The following is a 13,446-nucleotide window of genomic DNA, read 5'->3' as shown; positions in this document are numbered from 1 at the left end:
GTATTGATATAAGCCACATATCCGGGAAAATTAGAGAAGGCTCACACTCTAGAGAAAACCTTTCCAAATACTTATTGTAAGTCCGAGACAATTCAAAACGACATAACCTCTTTTCTGCCGATAAACACACGGTACTTAGGTGGTTCTACGTCTTTCTGACGATATAACTCCGTATTCTTATATTTATTAAAAGCTGTATCAGGTAACTTTAAAAAGCTTGGAATGCATTAATTAATCATGAGTGTACTATTTGTACTATGAAAAAAGTAAATACTAAATGCATTTTAGACATCTTTATATTAAAAATTATTTAGCAAATATTGTTTTACTAATATTATTTTTACTAATTAATATGTCAGAAGTTTTCTACAAGTTTTTTTTTACGCTATCAAAAAATAGGTTACATGTTATATTTATTTTAATATTTAAAAAAAAGAAACGATTAAAAAAATTGCTACTTTTTTGTTCAGTTAATACAAATTTTTCAATTTTTAAGTCACTTTTTAATTTTTATCGTGAAATGAATTCAATCACCCCGGAAAAGGATTATTAGACTTTTCAACATAACATATTCGGAATTTATGACAAAATTTCTCAGAAGTATTTTTGTTTGTTTGTCCTTATTTTAAGAAATTTCAGATTGGCGTAGTTTGTACACCCAAAGATTCTTTCAAGTTAGGAACTTTGTCTTGAACAAAAAAATATACCTTTTCTTCAGAAAAATACTTGTTGGAAATAAAATTATTTAATGGATGGATATCCTTTATACTTTGTCGCTAAATTATCAAAGATCAGAATAATTTTGTTTTTATTACAGTTCATAGTCATCAACACATAGATATTACCAAAGATCAAAACAGTTATTTCACAAGGTAGAAAAAAAAATATAGATAGAGTTCGACCTTCCGACAAATCACCTTTAAACTATAAACCCTGCGACCACCCACCTTAAAAAAAATAATAAACTATACTATATACCCCGTTCGCCAAACGCGCGATAGGATCGTATATCAAAAAAGAGAAATCAAAAGTTATAAATATAATATTGCATTTCTTCGGATATATTTTTCTTAAAAAATTCAAAATTGGACTTGATTTTGTATTTTTGTCAAGGCTCCCTACTCTTCGGCTAGCAATATGAACTTATATGCGTAAGGCATATTTTGAAAATGTCCAATGGCGTTATACTTGGGTTCTAACTTGTTTTGTTCTGTATCTCTATTTAAAGTTTATTTTTCTTGGAGCCATGAAGCAAAGTTGCGAGGAAAGGCTACTAAAAATGTGAAAATTCACTTGGAATGGAAAAGGAAGTACTAAATTGTGCAACAATCTTTTAAATTGCAAATATTTTATTTATGTTATTTCTATCTATAAATTCCACTAATCGCACAATGTCCTAACATTACCTTAGGTTGTCGTATTTAATCACGGAGGCTCGAACACAAGTTCATTGAAACTGCTCGCCAATTGGCGGCACGATTTTCGCAAGCTGTGAAGTCGAGTTCACATCCATTTCCAAAAACTTGTAAATTGCCAGTGTTATCTTGACCGCAAATCGGTGCCCAAATTAACGGACAAGCAACCCTGCATTCTTGACCAGTTTGTTGTTGAGATTGTTCGTCTTGCTGTTGTTGAGATTGGCCGTCTTGTTGTTGTTGAGATTGGCCGTCTTCTTGTTGTTGAGATTGGTCGTCTTGTTGTTGTTCAGATTGTTCGCCTTGTTGTTGGTGATATGGCCCGTTTAACCATGAATTGCACTCTTGTAATTCAGTTTGTCTCCAATTTTCAGCACGATTTTCACATGCCTCAAATTCAAACATACATTCATTACCAAACATTTTTACATTGCCTGTATTATCCTTAGCACAAATTGGATCAAAATCCCTTGGACATGCACCATTACACTCGTTTTGAGGAGCTGCAGAAGCGATTGCCACTAATGCGAAGCCTAAAGAAAAGTTTGTAATTTATGAAGTCAATTTAAATTAATTTTGCACATAAAATAGATAGAAAAACTTCCAATACACTTTCTTTTTTTTCATTTACGTGCGTTTTAAGTTTAAGGTATTTCTAACGGTATGAGACTAAACGCACGAAATTGTGTAAACAGGTAGTTTTCAACGACATAAAGTTGTAGAAAATTTGTAAAAGCATTCTCCGTCTCTTTTAGCTGGTATAAACTGCTGATCTTTAAAACTTTGCCGGCATGATTGACACATATTTTCTCAATAACAAAATTTTCATAACCGCAAAATTTTATTAATGTTATCTCGAAAAATAACAGTTTGGCGAAAAACCACAAATAACTATATTGCTTAAAATAAGCTAGAAAATGCAAAATTATGTCAAGTTATTTCATTAATAACAATTTGTACGAGTTTCTAACCAAAAAAGTCGTGTTCACGAAACCAGAAGACGTTCGTTATACTTCGTTATATTCATCAAAATATTTTCGCACACCGGATATTTTTTTTTTTTGTAAAAAATAGAATGAAAATGATCACAAAAAGTTGTAGGCGGTTTGAAATTAAAAGTAAAAAGAAATAGAATTTTAAGAAAAAATAATCTTACCGACTAAAAATTTTATTGAGTTCATTTTGCACACGTTCACGAAGATTTCTATTATGCTTTATCAAAGCATATTCTAGACTTTTATATGAAATTTAAAGTTTATTTTACAATTTTTCAATATTACACTTGAACAAATAAGACTAGTAAAGAAATACTTTGTAATGACAAAGGAATTTTGAGCATGTATTGACAGATAAGGTTGTTTTATTGAAAAAATTAATAGTCTACAATTTATTACAAAAACTACACATTACATTATATTCGAAAAGTTTAAGCCTTTTTATCAGCTGTCCTAAATCAATAAAACTTTACTATACGTAAGTTTTTGTGTGTTGGTGCATTCTCCGAAAGTAATGAAACATGTATAAAAATGACAAAAACTTCCACAAATGTATCTTGCTTACTTGTCATACTAGTTAAGTACTCCAAATTTCTAGGTAGTTCTACAACACTTCTAAAAATTCAATTATCAAGATGTAAGGCAACAGAAAACTCTGTTTGTTCATATATCTTGTACGCAGAATAAAATTTAAACTAATATGAACATTCTAGCTTTCTCAATATCATGCTAGATCATTTTCAGATCATTTTTTTCATTGAAACTAAAACTGAGGGTGACAATCATTATCAAAGTTTTCACGAATTTCCAGGCTTTAATCAAAACCGTAGGATGAATTCGTCTTATTACTGTGCTTCAAAACGAAGGCTTCACCCTTTATAACTAAAATTATTTGTGTTATTGTAATAGTTGCATAATATAACATTTGATATAAATACATTTGTTAACATATGTACATACATGGTGTAACATTAACGTAAACTCACGAATTAAATTAAATATTTATTTTACTCTTAACAATTTAAAATTACATATGTATATGCAAAATTGTACAGAAATGTTCAAAGATTTATGATGTTACATAACTCGAAACATGGTAGTACTTAGTAGTCTCAAAAAAAAATTTTGTTTTGCATTTAATATTTTTGAGCCAAGACAATCATTTTTCCTGTTCCAAATAAAAAAAAAAGATAAGATTGTAGATTGTGGCAAAGTTTATTGGACAGAACTTTGTTTATCAATAGTTTTTATATTATTTCGTCAATGATTGTGTTTGAGACATGTTGTAAAACCATCTACTTATTTATAAATATTTAGAGGTAGAACTGAACAATTTTCCTAATAGAGTGAAGATCGTGGCGAATTTTATAAGAGAATATCCTCGCTTATGGTTCCAAATATTCTGAAGTTATGTGAAAATAAGTATAATTGGATGAAAATTTGGGAAGTTCATTTTCAAAATATAAATCTTCATTTTACACAAAAACATTGGAGTCCAAGGAACTTCAAAACCAAAATAAGCTGAGGGGTTTCGATTATTTCCTAGCGCCTGCTGGTTAACAAATAGTTGAAAAGATTAATAATTTTGCATCATTACAATCATTCGGTCAGTTTATCCAATACTTTTCGCGTCTTGTATACATTCTGAAATCATATTTTTTATACTTAAGAAACTATTGATAAAATCGGTTAGACCCCATTTACTGATGTAACATACGATTTAAATTTTCAAAATTATGGTTAGGCGATGGTTTCTCAAATTTTCCGTCAACGTACCAGTTTTATCATTGTTATAGTGACATTATAGTAAAAAATGGTCGTCCAAACCTATTCGCAAATAGATTCGTTTAAAATTTCAGAAAAAATATACAGAATTTTTTCCCAAATTACGATTCAAATTTCAAGCACACCATTTTATCTTTAGGAATGCAAAGAAATTAACTACCGATACTTTTCTCTAAAAAATTTGCCAACTGATCTATTTAATTCTTAAATTTTAAAATGAATTTGTATACAAAATACTATATGTAGATTCTTATTAGTATCTAATGTAAAATATACAAAATATTTGTAATAAGTAGTAATTTAACTAAGAAATACAAACCTTTAAGCGTTTCCATACACCACCGAATGTAACTGTGAAATTAAAACTATACATAGGAATGAATACTAGACAAAACACTTATGGAGTAAGTGAAAACCAACAATTGACTAAGTTAATTCTTGAAATACCGTGTATAGACAGTGTTAATTACAGAATCGTTTGTTTTCTCACGTCATGCAAGTCAAGAGAGATAGCCATGACATACACACATGACTGATATTCCCATATAATACATACTATACAATGTTCGAAAATAATTTGCACCCGCACGGACAAACAGTGATTTTTTCGAAAAAATGTTCCAAACAAAAGTTGTATATTTTTTTATTAGGAACATTTCTTATAATTAATTTTAATTTGTTCTATCTCTAAAGGTCGGTTTCCAAAGATGGATCTTACGGACCCAAAACCCAATTGAACTATGATGATCATTAACGAACTGAACCTCACTTTTAACGTCCTGAGTATGCTGTAAAAATTTGAACTTGATATCTTTTTTGGTTTTTGAGTCATCGTCTGTCTGATTACCGGGAATGGATTAATAACACCAATACCGAAATTTGATCGTAGCATGCGTATTTTTCAGCGTTACAAACTTGGGACTAAACTTAGTATACTTTAATATATTTAATACATATGGTATAATAAGTGGTGGTATAAGGAACAAAAAATAACACCTATACCAAAATTTTGTTCATAGAATCTATATTTTTAAACGTTACAAACTAGGGACGAAACTTAGTATACCTTGATATAATTCATATACATGGTATAATAAGTGATGGAATAAGGAACAAAAACCTTATACATCCTTATTATAAATTGTATACATTTAATATTATTCTTAAATAGATGATATATAATAATTCTATCTAGACATAATAATATATTTTATATATGTATTTATTTATGAGAATGTTTATATTATTGTATGGAAATATATTATTAGTTTAAAATAAATTTTCAATTAAATACTTGTATTCAAGTTGGAATTTATAAATTTACAGGTTCGTTAACTTATTCTTCTTAAGCAAATAGTATTCCCTCAACACATATTGTTCGGAAAGGAATTTAATTTGATTTTAATTTTTCAGTTTGATAAAATATTTATACTGATTTTTAATATAATTTTGTTTTCATACCTTGAAATACATGAAGGTATCCTAAGTTTAGTACCAAGTTTGTAATGCTTAACAAGTGAAAATTACAAAATTAAAAAAACCTCCCAACAAATGCGATTTATTCCTTGTAATCCGATTTTTGGTAACTTTGATATAAAATGTTCTTAATCAAGTTGGTTCGACCGTTTAGGGGCTACAATGGCACTGAGAAACACACAGACGCACAGATAAACAGTTTAAACTTATAACACCCCGTCTTCAAAAAAATATCAAAGTGATGGCCATGGAGATCAGATGAAATGAAATGGATACTTAGGGAGCTATCATTTTTTGGGACAAATTTTTGGAAAAATTTTAATGAAATTGAAATATTTGAGTTGACTTTATTCTTTTGAATTATTGTTTTGAATTACCTAATTATTTTACCACTTCAATTTTCGAAATGAATTGAACCAGGTTTATTTGACCATTCATTTCCATAGTAATAATTTATATGTTAAAATTATATGTCATGCCTTTTCCAAACTGAATTCATTTTGAAGAACATCGCCACTTTTTTAGTTTTTTTGGGTACGGAAACCTAAGCTTGCACTTGAAACATAGCTAAGAACACTTTCCGTTAAATTAACTTTGATATGAAATTAAAACATTAAAATCGGTTCATCCGTTCAAGCGCTATGATGGCACAGACAAACAAACACACGGACCCACACACACACATAGCGATCAAACTTATAACACTCAAAATTAGTTCTGTTTTAGTTGTCTGACCGTCTGACAAAAACTAAAATCTAAAAAAAGCAGAAATTTTTATAGCATGTTCAAGACGTAAAAAAGTGAGGTCGAGGACGTAAATGAGCAAACTAGGTCAATGGGATGTTGGGTCCGTAGAACTCATCTTGTAAACTATACGATATAGAACAAAAGATTGAAAATAAAAAATGCTTCTTGTAAAAATCTAAACAAATTACATTTTCAAAAAAAAAAAGAAAAGTTTCATCCCTTTAGAAGCTCGGATGCCACATCAGACACACAGATACACAGACATGTTAAACTTATAACACCCCTCTTTGTTAAGAAAAGAGTTTCTAGTAAATTTTTTGTCTCTATAGATCTTTAATTTGAGATCAATTCAGTCATCGATTGACAGTAGGTGAAGAAAATAAGTTTTAATGTGACTGCACATATTAAAATTTATTAATCCTTCATAAATAATATTAATATTATGTTACTTCGCATATAACACACGCACTGTAACTATTATAGTAATAATAATAATAATAATAAAATATAACCATGTAACATTTCCATGTGAAGTGTCATCATTCTCATGACGGCCAATGAAATGAAATAAATGTCAGAATATATTCATTTGAAGTGGTGAGAGATTGACTACAAACAATTACAGAGACGTTGTCAAACAATACAAATATGCATTAGTACAGTTTTATCCTTAAAAATTTTACAGCAGAGTAAACAAGGCCAAATAATCGCTGTAGTAACTCCTTCCCCTCCAATTAAGTTAGATAAAAATAGAGCAAACAGTGTTTCAATGACAAAAATAATAATCTATAAAAGTTTGTTTTTACTTTTGCATATATTAATTCGCCCTATTAGCTCAGTTGGTTAAGGCGTAACCAATTCCGTCCGCGGTATGCTTAGGGTAGTAATTTATTTAATTAATAGTTGTGATGGGCTGGTGTAGTGCATGGTATATGCATGAACGAGGTGCACTCAGCCTCTGAAATAGAGGAGCTGATAAATTCAATTATCAGCGGAAAGGTCGTAAAACACATATGGTATCACAATAGGCTCTATAGCCTAAGTGTGTCCTTCGTGGACAGCCAATAGAACCTAACCTAACCATATATTTACTGACGGATACAGCAAAATTCCAAAATTATCGAGAAGCCCCCCCCCCCCAACAGAATAATTTAAGGGTAGTGGCCTGAATTATTTTTAGATACGTATTCTCTGAGTTCTTAAAAAATTCCTTGATATTTTGGAATGAATTCCTTTCAATTGATAAAGATTCAGTTTCTGGGCCAGGTTCTGCTTTATCAAATCATTTCAGTCCAAAAAACAAAAAACTTTAGCTATTCAAGGTTATTTGATTCCAATACCGTTTGGAACTTTCGACACACTCAACTTTAAGATTTATACCTTGTCCTATCTTTTGAAGAATTTGAAAAAAGCACTTTTTTAAGCTTGATCAGCAGTTACAGAATGAGCTTTTATTAACTTAACTTCTCTTTGTTCATACTTTCTATGACTGTTGGTATGATCATTATTACATACTTCGAAAATAAGCAAGCATTTTATTGGCTTTAATGTGTGACAAAATCTCTATACAAAACTGCTCGCTGATAACACTCACACATATCGAGGGGTTAATGGAACAAGTTGGAACACTAAAGTGACAGTACTAGAAATATAATAATCATAATAACAATAATATAATATCGAAACGGATACAACGAACGGGGACGAAGAAATATGTGTATATGTATGTGAGAGATGAGATGAAATGCTAGCGAATGAATAATATTTAAAGTAAGTACATATTTTAGTAATGTGGTTTTAGTAACGCAACCAATTGTACAAAATTTTCCATTTATATAACACACCAAGAAATATAGTAGTACCACCAACTAGAAAGTTTATAATGGAATTGTTACTATCATAATAAGTTTTATACGGCCTTCGGCTAAGGTCTTTTCTCTTTTCTTAGGAAGTTAGTTATTATATATATGGTACAGTTTTCTTCTACATGTACAAGAGTGTATACAGAATGAATCAGAAAGATTGTTCAAAACTCTAAACGTTAAGCCTTAGCATCTGTAAATCTGGTCACTAGCCGGCATAGTATCAATAAATAAGACAATTTGCACCATTTTACAAAAGTATGTGGGAACTTAAAGCTTTGGAGATAGAGCAAGGTGTGTGTATCATCTTGGCGTGCGTTCAGCCAAGATTACGCCATTGTCTATGTTAAGAATCCTGAAACGTTGGAGTATTTTGAAGCTTACATCCGCCAAGTTAATTCGGAAATAACACCCCGAAACTTGTGGAAAACTAAAGAAAATTACCTTGAACGAATAAAGTGCTGCAAAAGGTTCAGAGGCGGACATTTGGCTGGCATCATTTATCTAATTATACTAACATAATATTACATTTTTTATGTTTTGTTTTGTTTTTTTAAATTAATGTCAGAAAACACGATTTGGATCAGCTTTTACAAAAGCACTTGGACATGAGTGCTTATAATAGTACTGTACAGGAAAGTCAATCTGCTAATAGTCCAAATAAAGCGGCCAAAAAAATCGAATATTCTTAAAGATATCGACTTTTTTACGATTTCTTGCTGGTATTCAGGAAGAGTATAACGAGATTTTTAAATGATCCCTTTTTGTACAATGAGATGAAAATTTGAAAGGGCAAATGAATTTATTTTTAACCCATACTTATATATTTGAAGGTCAAACCAACTGAATCCGTGAGGAAGATAGAAAATAAATTTGTATAACGGCAATATACGGTAATATTGCCGTATTGCAAGTTGCCATAAAACAATATCAAAATGTATTTGCTCTATCATATGATATGAGTAATACAATATTTAGAAGCAATATCTGTTTCTCATTATTACTGAATATTCCATCAATAAACATAAATTACTCTTATTAGGAATATAATTTGCTATGCGCATTTTTTGACATATACATGTTGGTCGTAAGATAATTAATTTGGCGGATATGTCGAGATAACTTTGAAAAGACTCGAATGGTGTAAAGTTAAGAGCGGGTAAAAATTTGGAATAGATTGTAAAAAAATTCCACTAATTTATCCGAATTTTTATTTTACCAACTTTAAATATAAAAAAAAACATTCCCATTAGTAAAATTATGTAAATTGTTAAAAATTGTATTTTATCTGAAATTATAAAAAAATATTCGTAAATTTAAGAAAATATAATTTTTAAAAATAACCGCTGGTTCGTTCAGGCGTAGGCATTCTTCCATTCGTGCTTTGAAATTATTCATCGTATTCCACATAATGGTCAATGGGATTAATTTTGACAGATTCGTTCTGTCTATTGCATCTTCATACATTTTATCCTATTCGTAACCTTCGAAAAAAAGTACGTGTTAGGTTTGACAGTTTAAACAAACTGTCAAGCCTAACACGGACTTTCTTTAATGCTTTTAAATTGGTTTTTAGGCAAAAAATAATACAGAAATCTATCAATTTTTGCGACATCTTCCATCGCAACTGTTTTGAGCATAAAAACTTTAAGGGATTGAACATCTTAATCGTGACAATTGTTTCATTTTTCCCTATAAAGAGCTTTATTTGAAGTTTCAATGTATCAAGTGATCATTGTATTTTTGGAGCGTTATTCCTGATACACCTTATATCAGATTATATGTGCCTATGTATGTGGATGTGTATCGTTCGTCATCAACATCACCAACCCGCGAGCAAAGAACTTTCTTGTGGCCGTTTTCACTCACAGAACCACATACACAAATATATGTTACAATTTTGTGTGTAAAGTATCATAATACATTTGGGCTCTCCATAGTATTTCATTCAATCTTTCTTACACAATACAACATCCTTTTACATGAAACCTCATCACATCTCTCAACCACTCCTCTCATTCCATACACGCAATGCGCCTTCTTATGATGATGGTCGTTGTTGTTGTCATCGTCGATTTCTGAACACCTCCTTTGTGCTAATGGTGACGACAGTGTTCTTAATAATAAAATATTCATGAGTAGAGTACGGATTTGAACAGTCTATGTCTTGAAAATTTAATACGTTTGTTTTATCGCGTAATAATCGTTCCTGATTTGTTTGATTTGATTCCGTTGGGTATCTCTTTCCATATTTTATTACTATCGTTGGAAATTTGCATCTAGCAATCGTTCACAATCCAGATCTGTAGATTCTTGAACTGTAGTTAATCAAAGAAGAGTAGGCTTCCTGGAAAATTGCCAGTTAATGCCTTTTTAAGAGGGCGTAAAGCATCGCTTTGTTCCCTTTCTTTTACCTCGTAGTGTCTGCTTGCCTGCCGAGAAAACTTTGGATCGATTATAGCCTTTTTCCCGCGATCCAATCGAGATGAAACTTTGCAGCCAAACTCGAGCAGCATTCAGATCCCAAAGGTAATTTAAGAAGTGCAAGAAAATTGTAAAGAAGTATGTTCATTTTTTCCAGACTTCCTTGAAAATTGGCAGTTTATGTCTTTTTAAGAGGACGTGCAGCATCCTTTTTTATTTTAGTTGAGTTGTCGTTAATAGCACACATTTGTCATCTAGGACGATATATCGTTAAATGAAATGATATCCTAGATACACGCCGTCAAGATCTCATAAGAAGATAGATTCTAAGCTTGAAGGATATGAGAAGACAAATCCAGGTGTACAGACTGACAAGATAAACACTTCGACTTTTAATTAGGCTCAACCCAAGGATCAAATCATTAAAGGTCAATTTCGATGAAATAATAAAGAATATGAAAACAGAAAGGACTACTATTGGCATAGAAATGATTATGTGCTCTGTCTAATTCAGATATTAGAAAACCAGATTTTCTCAAATATTAGGTCAAGTTTCTAAATAAACTAAAAGAGACGCCGAAAATCAATTAGCTTGACTGAAATCTAGAAATGCTTCAAAACGAAGAGATAATGAGAAGTTAATTGCTTAATACAGGACAGCGCAGTTTCCAGTGAGGATCAACATTGAGAATCGAGCATTTTAACTTAATCAATCTTCGCATCACATTTGGCTAATCGAATTCAGTGAAGCGGCTTCTATACGATTATGACATGTAATATTTTAAAGGCATATAAATTCAAGCCTTATAAATAATATTTCATTATTTTCTTACTTACAAACTCAGCCTGTTTCATACAATTTGTAACTACAGTATTTGTTGTTTATTGTTACAGTTTATTGTCTTATAGTATATTGTTATAAACAATGTCAACTATTGTATATACGTCCTATGGTGAACCCCTTTCTTAAAACCTTCAGGGTCACCACCAGGCTTCATAAGATGATGTACATTTTGTGCATAGTCGCTGCCGAATTAAATATATTTTATATATAATTTGTCGTTTCGGAGGTTAAAAAATGTTTTTGTTTCATTCACAAGAAAATAAATACTAATTTACCTTAAGTACCTAATAATTTTAGAGAGACTTACTTTGTGTTAAGTAATAATTAGAAGAAATAAGCCATCCAGTGCTAGGTTACAAACTTCTTTAAATCGTTTTGCTTATTCATTAGGTTCCAAATGCAGAATGCAGACCTTCTTAAAATTGGTAATTAAATAAATATGCTACTACAATGGCTCAAGTACATTTAAAAAAAAAAAATTGTTAAAAGTTTCTCAGGAAGGAACATTTCCCTCCTATAATTCCTAATTAGAAGAAGTTACCAATAATTCATTAGAAATTTCTGAGCAGTAGTCCTAAGCTCGTATCACAAAACTTCCGAAAAATGTTTTTAAATTAATTATAACTAATTCTTCATAATAATCGGTACCACAGAATATAAAAAGTAAGATTTATTTCCGTTATTTTTTTTGGAATTTCTTAGAATTTATCACCTATTTCTCAAGTAAAGAATGAAACTAACTCAAGCAAGATCTCATGGAGTTTTGTGTTTCAAATTCGAGACAACTAACTTTATGTGGAAAATTATATAAATGGAACTATGCGTTTTATAACATTTCTCGCCATGAATATCATAGGTGTATATTAAACATAGAGTATGAATTTCTATAAATGTTGAATTACAAGACCGTGAGCCCATAATCGTGTGAAATTGCAATCATTCTTTTTTTCTGCGTTAATGAGCATTAATAAAAGTTTAGTTAATCAATTTAAATTTTTATGGTGACAGGAGTATGGTACAAGAAAGTAAAGAAAAACGTGAAAAAAGGTATAGAGACTATTTGCGGCAGTGACAACTATCGAAAGGGTTGGAAAAATTGTAAAATTGCCCTTCAATTTTTCATCCCTTTTAACACTTTCTAGATATACTTTTTTCAATAACTTACATTTAAAATTTTTCATTGAAAAACATGAAAATCGAAAACTAAAGTCACGATTAAAACTTCAAATTTCTTTATTACTAAACTAAAACTTTTATCATTCCTCAAAAAACAAGACAAGAAGAATCACGGTAGTTTCACTTCAATATGAGTTCACAGTCTGTTACTCTAGCAAAATTTTCTCCCTTGTAATATTCATGTTTGTGACATAATTGTTGATTGCTTTAAGCAAGAATAATTTCAGTGTGTTAATAAGTTGGATTTAATTTACTTACGTATTTTGTAAAACTTTTTTTTTTTGGCGTTTAAACAACCATTTTCATTTAATGATAAAAGAAAAATTCAACTTTTTATACAGAAACCATTTAATGAAAATTTCATGGAATTATAGATTAATAAAATTTACTATCACACAGAAATAAAAATTCGGTTAGTTGAAAATATTGCACCATATTCGTTGTGTGCGTGGTCATGGTAGGGACAATAAAATCGATGCCAGCGCTTCCAGTGAAAAATTTTGGCGTTAAAGGGGGCTGTTATGACTAATTTGCAGTTCTTTACATGTTAATGTTATAGAAATGTCAAATTAAAATTATTGTTAAACATGAATTAATTAAACTTAATGCATTAAAAATTGTGAAAATAAGAAATCAAATTGCACAAATATTATTTTTCAAATGTAAATTATCATAATTATTTATTTAAATTTGTGAGACAATAATATTAAATTTTCAATGTA

General features: G+C 30.2%; 1 protein-coding gene across 1 annotated transcript; it reads right to left on the bottom strand.

The window, feature by feature from the left end:
- Positions 1-1,331: 1,331 nt before the first annotated feature.
- On the bottom strand, positions 1,332-2,621 carry LOC123305974 (serine/threonine-protein kinase pakD-like). Its single transcript, XM_044887818.1, has 2 exons — positions 2,572-2,621; positions 1,332-1,948 (listed from the first exon to the last, which is right to left on the bottom strand). Exons 1-2 carry the CDS (start codon positions 2,594-2,596, stop codon positions 1,422-1,424), a joined length of 552 nt encoding a protein of 183 aa, XP_044743753.1. The 5' UTR covers positions 2,597-2,621; the 3' UTR covers positions 1,332-1,421.
- Between the last annotated feature and the right edge of the window lie 10,825 nt (positions 2,622-13,446).

Source organism: Chrysoperla carnea, chromosome 1 (genome assembly GCF_905475395.1).
Source record: "Chrysoperla carnea chromosome 1, inChrCarn1.1, whole genome shotgun sequence".
NCBI lineage: Eukaryota > Metazoa > Arthropoda > Insecta > Neuroptera > Chrysopidae > Chrysoperla > Chrysoperla carnea.
Note: the sequence above shows the minus strand (reverse complement) of the source record. Positions and strands in the feature narration are given on the sequence as shown.